The sequence below is a fragment of the Peromyscus californicus genome, unplaced genomic scaffold (assembly GCF_007827085.1).
Source record: "Peromyscus californicus insignis strain IS unplaced genomic scaffold, ASM782708v3 Scaffold_3__1_contigs__length_106647218, whole genome shotgun sequence".
NCBI lineage: Eukaryota > Metazoa > Chordata > Mammalia > Rodentia > Cricetidae > Peromyscus > Peromyscus californicus.
Window position 1 is genome coordinate 91,070,503 of NW_026294551.1, and position 11,929 is coordinate 91,082,431.

At 54.2% G+C, this 11,929-nt stretch overlaps 1 protein-coding gene across 1 annotated transcript in view; it reads right to left on the bottom strand.

Moving 5' to 3' along the window:
* Nucleotides 1-243: 243 nt before the first annotated feature.
* The window catches only part of Neurl1b (neuralized E3 ubiquitin protein ligase 1B), a 31,985-nt gene continuing 20,299 nt past the window's right edge, over nt 244-11,929 (bottom strand). Inside the window, exons 3-5 of the mRNA XM_052758950.1 lie at nt 6,959-7,651; nt 5,307-5,432; nt 244-4,910 (exon numbers count right to left, since the gene is read on the bottom strand). Coding sequence (XP_052614910.1) covers nt 4,666-4,910; nt 5,307-5,432; nt 6,959-7,651 — 1,064 coding nt within the window. The 3' untranslated portion in view covers nt 244-4,665. The remainder of the gene's footprint in view (nt 4,911-5,306; nt 5,433-6,958; nt 7,652-11,929) is intronic.

Genomic DNA, 11,929 nt, shown 5'->3' on the forward strand with positions numbered 1-11,929 from the left:
GGGTCTTGGTTTCCTGCCGCGCTCACCAATGCTGTTGCCAACATCACCACGATCGGAGCTCACCCTTAACGAGAGGATTTCTTTGCAGTATCTTTGCAGATGTGCAGTGACAAGGTGAAAGGACAAAGGGCCGTCGAGGCTCTTTGGACACGGTGTCCCCTGTTTAAAGGCTGGCAGGGTTTGCAGCCCTCCCTCCAGTGGCCAACACAACATTCGGCACACACACCAAAAACTGAATTCTGATGAGACTTTTTTTTTTTTTAAATCAAGCCAGAGTTGTATTTGTTTTTCAAACAGGAAAGTTACGTTAATATAAAACAGATAAAAACAGACAAATATCAGAACACACAACACACAAAGATCAGCGCAAACCCTTCCCCGCTCACTCCCCAAGCTCTCAGGCCTTTAGTACAGTTCCCCAAGGCTAGACAGTACCGGACAGTCACAGTATTGAATCAGAAAGGACAGACATGTTTCAAAGGGTCTGTACACAGGTAGTGGGGGTAGGGTGGGAACGAACACTATCAGTCCAACAGCAAACCGCAGGAGGGTCTCAGAGACTCCTCGCCGGTGTCTGGAGACCTACCACATCTGCTAGCTTCTTGTCCACTTTGAACGGTTGCAATTTAAAGGAGAAAAAGTGCACGCACACACACTTCCATAAGGCACAGACAGATTGTCGGATGGGTAGTTCCATTAGGGACTTGAGTGAGACACTAAAGTACTGAGAAATGCTGGGAGGCCGTGTGGTCCTGAGCCGTGTCCCCAGCCAGGGCGGGATGGATGGAGCAGGGCAGTCACTGCTTCCCATGCTCCAAGGCTGCACAATGCCACTCTCAGCTGGGACTCGGGGCTCTTTGTGGGCCCCAGTGCCTGGAAGTAGCAGGAAGATGTCTCCCTAGAGACTCCCTGGTGGACCTGAAGGTGGTCATTAACTGGTGGGGTCCTGGCTGTTTGGCAAGAGCTCACTTACTACAAGGAACCCCCACATATCTAATGTGGGTGTGGGAAGATTTGTGGGCATTTAACTAAATGGACCCAAGGCAACAGAACGGTCAAGAAAGCCCACATGTTCTGCCCTGTCTTACCAATGTGGCACCACTCAGGCATCAGGGCTGGGCACACCCTATGTTCCCGCCTCACATCCTGAGGGCACCCAGCAAATGATTGTCAGATGACTTTGTGTCCATATATGTGTGATGCTATTTCACTAAACTCCAGCTACTTGTCCCCTGGCTCCTGATCTAATCTGCAGTTTTTCACTAAGAACCTACTGTGTGCTAGCACCAGACCCAACTCCAGAGTGATCAAATCAGTTTATAATCTGGCTTCTGGCCTCCGGTCTGAGAACTGCTCACAGGCTTTGCCTTTGGTCCCAGCTCTTAACCTCATGTCCTGATCACGAGCCATGCTGGTGAGTGGATGCTGAGCAAGTGAAAACATGTGTCACAGCCCGTGAAGGACAGCTGCCCAAGAAGTCAACCCCAAGGCTCTTGGGATGCGGTAAGAGGAGATGCCCACTTTTGCTTGGGAAACAACCATTTTCCAGGAAGTTCCAGTGGGCGGGGATATGGCTGCCATGAACTGGGGGGTCACCTGGCCTCCCCCATGCTCCTCTTAGCTTTTGAGGCTCACAGGGCACAAAATGGGCAGTGAGCCTGGAAAACAGGGGTGGGGTGCTGCCCGAGAGGGGAGTGGCTTAAGGTCCCTCTCCAAAGCAGCCCCACATGACACCCTGGTGCAGAAGGGCAGCAAATGCATGAGCCTTAGAGAACACTTGTCCCCACTAGGGTGTGGGCAGCAGAGGGACTGTGGCCCAGAGCCTTCCACACAGATGCAGGTGCCCAGGCTCTGCAGAAAAGAAGACTCCGGTAGTACAGAGCTTCCTGAGAAGTGGGGCAGACTGGCCAGGACTAGATGCGGGGAGGGTGGGGGGGCTTGAATCCTAGCCCTGCCACTTCCTGTTGTGTGATCCTTAAGATGCTCACAGGATCTCAGATCTCACCCACCAAATGAGGACAATCCTGTATTTCCTAGATCCTGAGTACCCATTTCCCCACAGCTGAATGTCTTTGAACCCGGAAGCTGCATCCCAGCATCCTGTGGCTAAGGTGGGTGTGGCTTCTGCAGTTACTCATAAGATGGTGTGCCTTCTAACCAGCCATGTCTCAGATGGGACTCAAGATGGCACTAACACCTGTACACGAGGTCCCGTCAGAGGTGTCTCTTTAACTCAGTGTGCAGGCATGTGAGAGGTGACAAGGGATGTGACTGGCTTCTTTCCCCTCCTGTCCCTTGTTGAGATGAGACCCACACACTGCCTCTAGGGACTGACTCCATCTTTCAGAGCACTGGCAAACACCTGGCATTTAGAACAGAAACGGTCCCTTTGCTCTGTGGGAAACAAGGTAGCTATTTATAGTGGCTGCGGAGCAGGTTAAACAGGCCTGTGATGCCTTTCTGCCCTGCTAGCAGGTCACCAGGAGCAGGCCTGGTTCACCCCTGGCTCCAGGACCTCAGCTTCTGATTAGCGGCTGTGGGTGGCGCCTGCTGCAACGCTGGGGTCCAGCTGGGAAAGCAGGAGGCCAAGTGGGGCTGGCTCGCCCAGGCCACTGAGACCGTGGCAGTTAGAGACTACATCCAGGCAGGGCCATGGCTGCCAGGAGACCCAGTTACCATCACTGGTGACAAGGTAGCTCTGCCCAAGCCCACGACATGGAGAAGCCAAGAGCTTGGCTGAGTAAATTGAGCAGGGTACCCAATGCGCCTGATTCTCCAACTCTCCTCCAGGCAAACAAGGGTTCCTGCAGCTCTTTGAAAGATTTAACTGCATCCAGGTAGTGGTGGCGCACACCTTTAATCCCAGCGCTCAGGAGGCAGACACAGGCAGATCTCTCTGAGTTTGAGGCCAGCCTTATCTACAGAATAAGTTCCAGGACAGCCAGGGCTACAAAGAGAAACCCTTTCTCTAAAAAAAGAAGAAAAAAAAAAAATGCAGCTGCAAAGCGAAACGGTGGTGACGCGCCCTGCAGTCCCTAAGGAAAAGCCAGCTCTCAGGGGCTCTTGCTGGGGACAGGAATGGGGAAGCTGTGATTGGGCCAGATCCAGACACTCCCAGTCAGAGAAGCATCGGCACAGGCCCAAGGCCTCCAGCTACCCAAGCACACTGACTCCAGCTTGGGCTGCTGTCGGGTGGTCCATGGCTCCTGTCCAAGCCTGTTCCATGAACCTCACTTCTTGAATGCATCTCTTCCCCCTCTTACCCCCTCACAGCTAGAGACGGACAGACTAGGAGCTGTGGGAAAAAGTTTCTCCTCACAAGGTGTCTCAGGCTTTCTCAGTGTGTGGGGGTCCCCCGAGTGCCCTGGTACCAGGCTTCTAAGTAGGAACCAAGAAACAGAGAGGCCAAGGAACTCTTCTACAGGTACAGCTCACAGAATGTAGGTGTAATCCCGAGCCCACAGCTCTTCAGAATGGAGGAGCATGCCTGGCCAGAGCATCAGCAATGGGAAGGTCTGGGAGCCTACAGAAACAGGTCTGGCCCAGTGAGAGGGGGCCAGGGCCAGGGTCCTGGGAAATGCCAGCAAACAGGCCCAGGAGTTGGGGGGCATTTCAGTCAGCTCTTCACAAGTATCTAACAAGTGTATATTAGTTAACACCTTAATAATCAGAAAAATGAGAGGGTCAGGACAAGGTCCAGATAGGGAGACTGGGTCTTCTGGCTTCTGCCAGCTGGTCGCTGGGACATGCCCACAGCTCTCCTTAATTCTTCTTAATTCATAATGGGAGTTATGGAGCCGCCCCGGAGAACAGGAGGAGCATTACAAAACTCCAGAGCATGTGGGGCTGAGGGGCGAGGAGCTTACTGTTCAGACTGGGGATGGAGGAATCCTAGATGCTAGAGCTTGGGGCACCTGTCCTCAGCTGCCACGGGAAGGAAGGCGCCTCCCAGTCTGAGTAAGCAGTGAAAGCCACCTGTGCTGGGCTGTTCTCCGCCCACCTTCCCCTCAGCAGGAGCTGCTGCCTGGAGCTGTAAACAGTGAGTTATTTTTGCTTTCCTTTAGAAAATTTGAGTGCCTCTTTCTATACCATTGAAGGAGTTCTGTGTAGGTTCAGGCCTCGTGTGTTCAAAGCTAGCTCGTTGCAGAAAACCACATCCCCAGAAAGTGGACAACCGTCACATTAACATTTAGGCCCGGATTGCACATTCCTTAGTGTTAAATACCCTCCAGGAGACGACAGATTCCTGCACAATACATCCACACACACTCTCTCACTCATTCTCTCTCACTCATTCTTTCTCTGTGCTGTCTCCCCCCACCCCAACACACACACACTCAACCCAACCCCAAAGAAGCATTGCACAGACAGAGGGCACCCTTTCCCAGCTGAAGGTCACCAAGAGGCAGGTGATCTGCCAGGCAGTTCCTGAGCTGAATCTTGGGACAGGCTTTTGGGGGCAACACGTGTTTGAGCCAGAAGCAATGCTTGCCTGGGCTCTGGCCCCCCGGGGCCTCATCTCCACACCTGTCCTGCCTTGCTCATCACTGCGGAGTGGCAGATGAGAGATGGCTTCTGACCTTGGGCTCCCTGGTAGCCATGGTGTCGCCCACCTAACAGGGGCTTCAGAAAGGTGACCTCGCCTTGGCCCAGCCCGCTGCATAGCTATGGCCTGTAGATCTTGATGACATCCTTGATGGGCCGCCGGCAGATGGGACAGCAGGCCCGTGCCTGCCTTCGGAGCCGCAGGCCGCAGCTGTGGCAGAGGCACATGTGTCCACACGTGTAGATGACCGTGTCCACCTCGCTGTCGAAGCACACTGTACACTCTCCATTCCTGCTGCCTGACGCTTCAGGTGCAGAGAAGGCTGGGGACACTGGGGGGCTCAGCGGGGAGCTGGGGGCTGTCACTGCCAGAAGGGAGACAGGACATCATTAATGACATGGCTCTCAGGAGGGCTCTGCTGGGCGATCCCAAGAACGCAGTGCTCCCATGGTGGAAATGGGGCACAGTGTGGGGACAGTCCCATCTTCATTTGCCTCCTGAGTTTTACCCGTTTTTGATATTGCTGTCCCCAAAAGCACAAAGGTAAACTGCCTTCACCAGCAGCCTTTGGGCCTCTCAATCTCCATATCTATGTTCCCGCCAAGGATAGCAGAAGATCAGATGCCGTGGAAAACCCAGCAGGACTGCTCAGCCAGCAAAGGCCAAGGCTACTGGCACAGCCAAAGGAACCCCTGCACCCCAGGGGTCTCTATGCCATCAGGAACCCCTGCCCCCTGGGGGGGGGGTTCTATTTCCTTACCCAGAGATGACTCTGATGCTGAGGAAGACTGGTTGACACCGAAGGTCACGTCTGAATCACTGTCATCCTGGGAGCCGCTGAAGGACCCCGATGGAGTTGTGGTCTCAGGACTGGACTGCAGGGTACCTGGGAGCCAGAGAGACTCTACTGGGGGTGGCACAAACCCTGCAATCCCTGCTCCTCATCGCTCTGCACCCCTTCTGTCTAGGGAGTAGACTGGAGTGACTGTCATGTTCTGCCAATGTGGCGGACGCCTGTGTTTTGCCTGCCCAGCCTCCATTCCTCCTCGGGTGCATTCCCTCTCCTCCTAACTCAGAAATAGCCTTAGGATGCTGGGCCAGGTCCAGAGAACCTTCCATTCTTCAGCCCCATTGCGAGCCAAGGAAGAGCACATAACCCAAGCAAGGCCACCCTGCCACCGCCATTAGAACTGTTGGGAAAGGAAAGGTTCGTGCCACTGAGAGGGAAGCCTGGCACAGGCGAAGCCCCTCTGTGGCAAGGGCCTGACTGACGGAGAGTGGAGCCAGCACAGGACTCGTCCTGATGATGCGCATTCATTGCCTAGACACAGCTTTCCTGAATCTATCCAACAGACTCCTGCACTTGTGAGTTATACTACCCTTGGTCACTTGGGGCACTTAGAAGGGGGTTTTTGTCACAGCTACAGGATCCCGGGCTGTGAATATTTCTCTCTGCCCAAGCTCAATGCTAATTCAGAAAATATGTCCCTCCTTAGGAAGAAGAGCAATGCCCCCTTTACTCTGCTTGATGAAGGTCAGCTAACATAGCAGGAACTTGGGCAACTTGTCTCAGAATGAAATATTACATTAGGTAGTTCAACAACAACAACAAGAATAAAAACAAAGTAATCCTGGCCAACAACCACAGACACCCTGCTCCTCCTCTGCCCTCCTTCAGACACCCAGGCTGTAGCCATAGTTATGACATGCTGGGCATGAAGAGCAGCCCATCATGTCATTCCCATGGCAACCTCACCATGTACACAGCACTCTCTTCCACCCGGGATACCGAAACCCAGGAGAATGGTATCTGCTCAGCACTTCAGGGCTGTGTGACCCTTGGACTGTGAGATCTGCCTTTCTGTTGTTCTGTGTGTAGATGGGGATAATCACGTGGATTCACAGGCTGCGTGGAGCATCGAGGGCAACGAGGTGGCAGGGTGGCTGTGCCTGCTATGAGCTGGGCTGTGAGGGTGGCACTGTGCTCTCTGGACCATTTGCTCCCCAAAACTTGGAAGGTACCCCCTCTGCTGCAGCTAATGTCACCCTGTGCAGCTGTCCCTGTCCGCATCTCACACACACAGTGGGTGGGTATCCTGTCCTTTGCCGGCCAGGCCCACAGCTTCTGGCCTCTGCCTATTTCTTCTAAGGTCCAAGGCAAGAATCGTCTCAAAACAGAATGGCTCAACCCTTCCCTCCACTCTCTGGACGTGCTGGGGTGCTGTTTCTCTTGCACATGTCAGTGAATTCCCCTTCTCTCTCACACAATTAATATGCATGATACATTTTCTAAATAAAAAATGATCCTAATAAAATTAATCATACGGGAAATAAAAACTACACCCGCCCTCCAAGCCCTGAGAGCAGCCAGGTGCTAGAGGGAGCTCTTGTTGGGGACCTTGGGTCACTCACCCAGAAGACGCAGCTGGCCCGCCGCTCCGCCGCGCACCGCGAAGAAGGCCCAGAGCGCCTGCGAGGTGTCCACGCACAGCAGGCGTCCCCGCGGGCGCCCGTTCACCGCCAGCAGTACGTCGCCGCCCGGCCGCAGGGTGAAGCTGAGCGCGTCGCCGCCGCTGGGGACCGGCCCGGCGCGCGCCACCACCCAGTATTCCTTGCGGTCCAGCAGCGCAGCGGGGTCGGCGGGCAGCTCGGATGGCCGCAGCGCGCCGGGATCGCACGACGTGATGCCGAAGGCCACGGCCGCGGGTGCCGCCAGCCCGGGCCGGCCCACTTCCACGCACAGGCTCTCGCCTGGCCGCAGCGGCCGCTCGGAGAACACCAGGGTGCGGCCGCCGTCGGGTCGGGGCGCGCAGGCCAGCCTGCGATCGGCAGACAGGCTCACGTCGGGGCCGCGCGTGGCGTGGAAGCGCAGCTCGGCGTCCAGCAGCGCGGGTGACGACGCGGGCCGAGCGCGTTCGCGGGCCACGCACGGGACGGCGGCGTCCGGACGGCCGAGAGCCAGGTGACCCAGCTTGGCCACCACCTGGTTGTTCTCCAGCTCATTGTTGTCGAAGTTGGCGGTGTCGTGGCTGCCGGGAGGGGGGCAGGCGCTGAGGCGGGCCTGGCCCAGGCGCAGGGGTGTCAGTGTGTCCGCAAAGGTGCTTTCTGCGGGGCAGAGGAGAAGCATCAGGAGGCCTGCCGGCACCCTGGACCCCAGACTCCAGACCCTGGATCCCATCACCCCAACCCCAGACCTCAGACCCAGTCCCTGAAGACCTAGAGCCCTGGACTCCAGTTTACCCAGACCCCCAACCTCAGACTCTGAACCCCAGGTTCCCTCGACCTCAGACTCCACACTCCTAAACCCCAAACCTCAGAACCTGAACCTTAGATAGCACCCCCCTCCCCCACACCTCAATCTCAGACATGAGACTCTAGACCCCAGCTCCTCCAGATCTCATCCCAGACTTCAGACCCCACTCCTGAACTCCTAGACCTAATGCCCTAGACCCCAGACTTGCCTGGCCCCAAACTCCCTTGGACCTCACCGCAGAACCTCCTGACCTCTGTCTCTGGGCCCCAGATCCCCCGACCTTAGGGCTTTAGGTGGTCAGACTGGATTGATTTCTACCTGATCCTCCATCCTTGCTGTACCTGACTTCCTACTGCTTTGAAAGGGCCTTCTCTTCCTCCACCTTGCTTCCTCTTCTCTCCCTCCCTGACCAGGCTGTTCTTGAACGTGTTATCTTCCGTCTTAGTCTCCCAAGTCCTGGGGTTCATGCACCAAGCCCAACTTCTTGCCCCCTTCCTCTGTCCTTTTCTCTCTCCCATCCCCCAGAGGTTTTCATACATTTGCAAGTCTGGGCATTTAAAGAGCCTTTACTGTGTCCTTAGTTCAGTGCAGACCATCAACCTAAAGAGCAAATCCTATATCGGGGCCCTAGCATGTCTCATTTAATACTGCAATTGACTGGTACGAACTATTACTACTGCCGTTTGGCAAAGATGGAGGCTGAGGCAGGGGGTGTAGGGGACAGGACCTGGCACAGAACCCAAGCTGTCTTGTCAGGACTCTTCAACACAATGACAGTGGGAACAGAAATGACAGAATGGTGAGGAAAGAGGAAGTGTGGATGCCAGTGTCTGGTGTGGGAGAGGAAGTAAGTGTGGATGCCAGTGCCTGGTGTGGGAGAGGAAGTGTGGATGCCAGTGTCTGGTGTGGGAGAGGAAGTGTGGATGCCAGTGTCTGGTGTGGGAGAGGAAGTGTGGATGCCAGTGTCTGGTGTGGGAAAGGAAGTAAGTGTGGATGCCAGTGTCTGGTGTGGGAGAGGAAGTGTGGATGCCAGTGTCTGGTGTGGGAGAGGAAGTGTGGATGCCAGTGTCTGGTGTGGGAGAGGAAGTAAGTGTGGATGCCAGTGTCTGGTGTGGGAGAGGAAGTAAGTGTGGATGCCAGTGTCTGGTGTGGGAGAGGAAGTAAGTGTGGATGCCAGTGTCTGGTGTGGGAGGTGCCTTATGCTGACAGTGGGGTCCCGGAAGAGTAAGGGGTGGGGAGAGTCAAGAGCTCCATCTAGCAGGCTCAGTGCAAGGCTGAGGTATCAGAAAGAAGCAGATAGGCAGCGGCAGGGTGGGGTGTGCTTCTGGGAACTCCTGGGGTGCCTGTGCTGGGAACTAGGTCCCGGATGACTAAGATGTAGTACAAGTTCTGAAAGACGGGGCTCAGTGCACGCTATTGGAAGTGCTGGTCCCCAAGGGTGAAGGCTGGGCTGAGGAGTAACTCTGTCCTGTGAGGACAGGCCTGACCCCCGATGCTCTCCAGCTTCTGGTCTCACTATGTGGTCTCTTCCGTTTGTGCTCCCGTGACGGCAGCTCCCAGGGGCCCCACCGGAGGCCAGATCAGGGAGGCAGCCTAATCTGGTCTTTCAACCTGTACAACATGCCAAACAGACTTCACGGCAAAGCCTCGGCTATTTTGTTATAGCGGATAGAAGAATGGCTAACATGGAGGCCAACAATTTAGAGATGGCATTCAAGGCCTGCTGATATTCTCAAGGAGAAATGGTCTTGCTTTATGAGAGCTTGTTTAGGTCTATAGTTGTTTATACGTACATATACATACCTCTCTTCATGTTACATATACATACACACACATCTCCATACTCTGGGTGACTCTAAGAGCTGAATATATATTTAAAATATGTTTATGTGTACTTTGAAAACATTTTTGTTATTTTTATGTTCATGTGTGTTTTGCCTGCATACCTGTCTGTGTACCACTTGTGTGCCTGCTGCCCACAGAGGTCAGAAGAGGGCACTGGATCCCTGAAACTGGAGTTGCAGATGTTGGTGGGTCACCATGTGGGTGCTGGGAATAGAATCTGGCTGGGTCCTCTGGAAGAGCAGCCGGTGCTCTTAACTGCTTGAGAGCCCCTCGTGTAGTTTTTACATGTGTTTTCTGTATGCTGTAATACACACTTTAAGAAAGTGAGTGCAGCTAGCATAGAACCCAGGGCCTTCTGTCTCAGCAGAGGGTGGGTAGCCTTTCCAGTCAGGTACGTGATGCCTTGCAAGGCCCAGGCAGGACTGCTGCTCTGGCTTCTGTACCCACACCCAGATCTCCCTCGGAAAGAACAACCCACCCTCACAGCTGTGACCTGAGGAGTCGGGGGTCCTTCAACCTGGCCAGTCACTACTATGCCACCCCCTGCCTATGGCCACAAGACAAGAGATGAGGTTTGGACCCTAATGGGTGGATGAGGTCAGTAATCCTTGAGACCCCGGACAGAGGTTGCGAGGACATGGGGCTGTCATCTGCAGGTGGTCCCTGGTTTGCCCCACAGGACAGTCAAGCTGAGGAGGGAGCTGACAGAATGACAGCAGAGAAAGAAGTGAAGAGCCTCCCCAGGCACTGCCCTTCACCAGGTAGTTGCAAGGCATTATGTCCTTTTTTCCACTTAAGTGATACTGAAGCAACCAAATATTTCAGACTATCTAGACTGTGGTGCCATGGCCTTGGCGTGGTATTTGTTTAATGTGACCAGCCACTGGGCAGAGGAAGGATGGGGACCACTCAGCCCCAGACCCTTGGTGCTGGGAGGAAGGATGGATCTCCTTCAGCCAGCATCCCTGGGATAGTACAATGTTCTCGGGGAAGAGGACAGCTGGAATGCCAGTGTACCTTAGCAGATGTGCGCCTCGTTTTCCGTATCTGCAAGCTGTCCCGGGGTGCACTAATTGATGAGACAGGCCTGGCACATGTGACGTGATCACAAATACAAGGAGGGAGAAATGGGATCTAAAGGCATTCCATCTCAGAGTGACAGGGTGGCTTGGAGGGAGGGGGAGAGAGGGGGAAGGGAGGGGCAGGCACCCAACGCAAAGGCCTTCCTCAGAAATACAGTCCTGGCTGCGGGCTGTACCACCTGAGAGTCTTGGGTAAGCCTGGTGCTGGGAGCCAGACCCGCTGTCACTGGCTTAGGCGCGGCCTGAGCAGAGACTTTCCAGGTCTCCCAGGGGACTCAGTGTACAGCCAGGGCTGAGAGCTGCTGAGCCAAATACAGACAAATCCAGCCTCAACGACCGTGAGCTCAAGGGCTGGTCACCTTCCTTCTCAGAACCCGGATTCTTACCTAAGCAGGGAACTGCACCCTGGACCTGGCCTCACCAGTGTGGTAGCGGAACCCGCGTCAGGAAGACGCAGGGCAGGGCACACACTTCCACTAGGCCAAAAGCTGTATGCAGCCTGTGGGCCCCTTTTGACTCGGCTCAAGTTCTGGGGCAGTCCCTAAAGACGAGGACCGTGTTTCCAAGGCCTGTGGTGCTGGATGAAGCCTGGGTTCATTTGAATTTTAGATAAACAATTTTTTTTTTGGTATGAGCATGTTCCAAATACTGCCACAAGACATAGTCATACTAAATTTTTGTTTTGTTTATCTTGAATTCAAATTTAACTAGATGTCCTGTATTTTTATTGCTCCACTTGATAGCTCTACCCTGATGTCATCTTTGGGTTTTGCTTTGCAGGCTTTATTCAGTGGGGTATGAGAAGTGAGGGGGCGATGAAGGGCCCTGGGTTTTTGTTTTGTTTTTTTCTATTCTGGGATTTCAAGGCCCAGAATTTTAAAGCAATTATATTGCCTCCTCAGAAGTCTAGGGTGCACAGGGTAAATCAGACATTGGCTGCTGTGAAGTAGCCATTGGTGGGTCCTGGGGTACCTCTCTTCCCAAACTAAGTTTCTCCAGGGATCTCTCAGAGTTGCACATTACATCATCCCTTACCCGCTGCCCATTCTTAATATTAAGTCACGGTGGCTTAGCATCCGTTTATTTACTGTTATTTAAAACCTTTTATTCAGTGCTGGCGATCACACCTGGACCCTCACATCCTGGATGAGTGCTCTCTCACTGGGCTACAGCTACAATCTCTTTCCCTTTTTCTGAGACAGA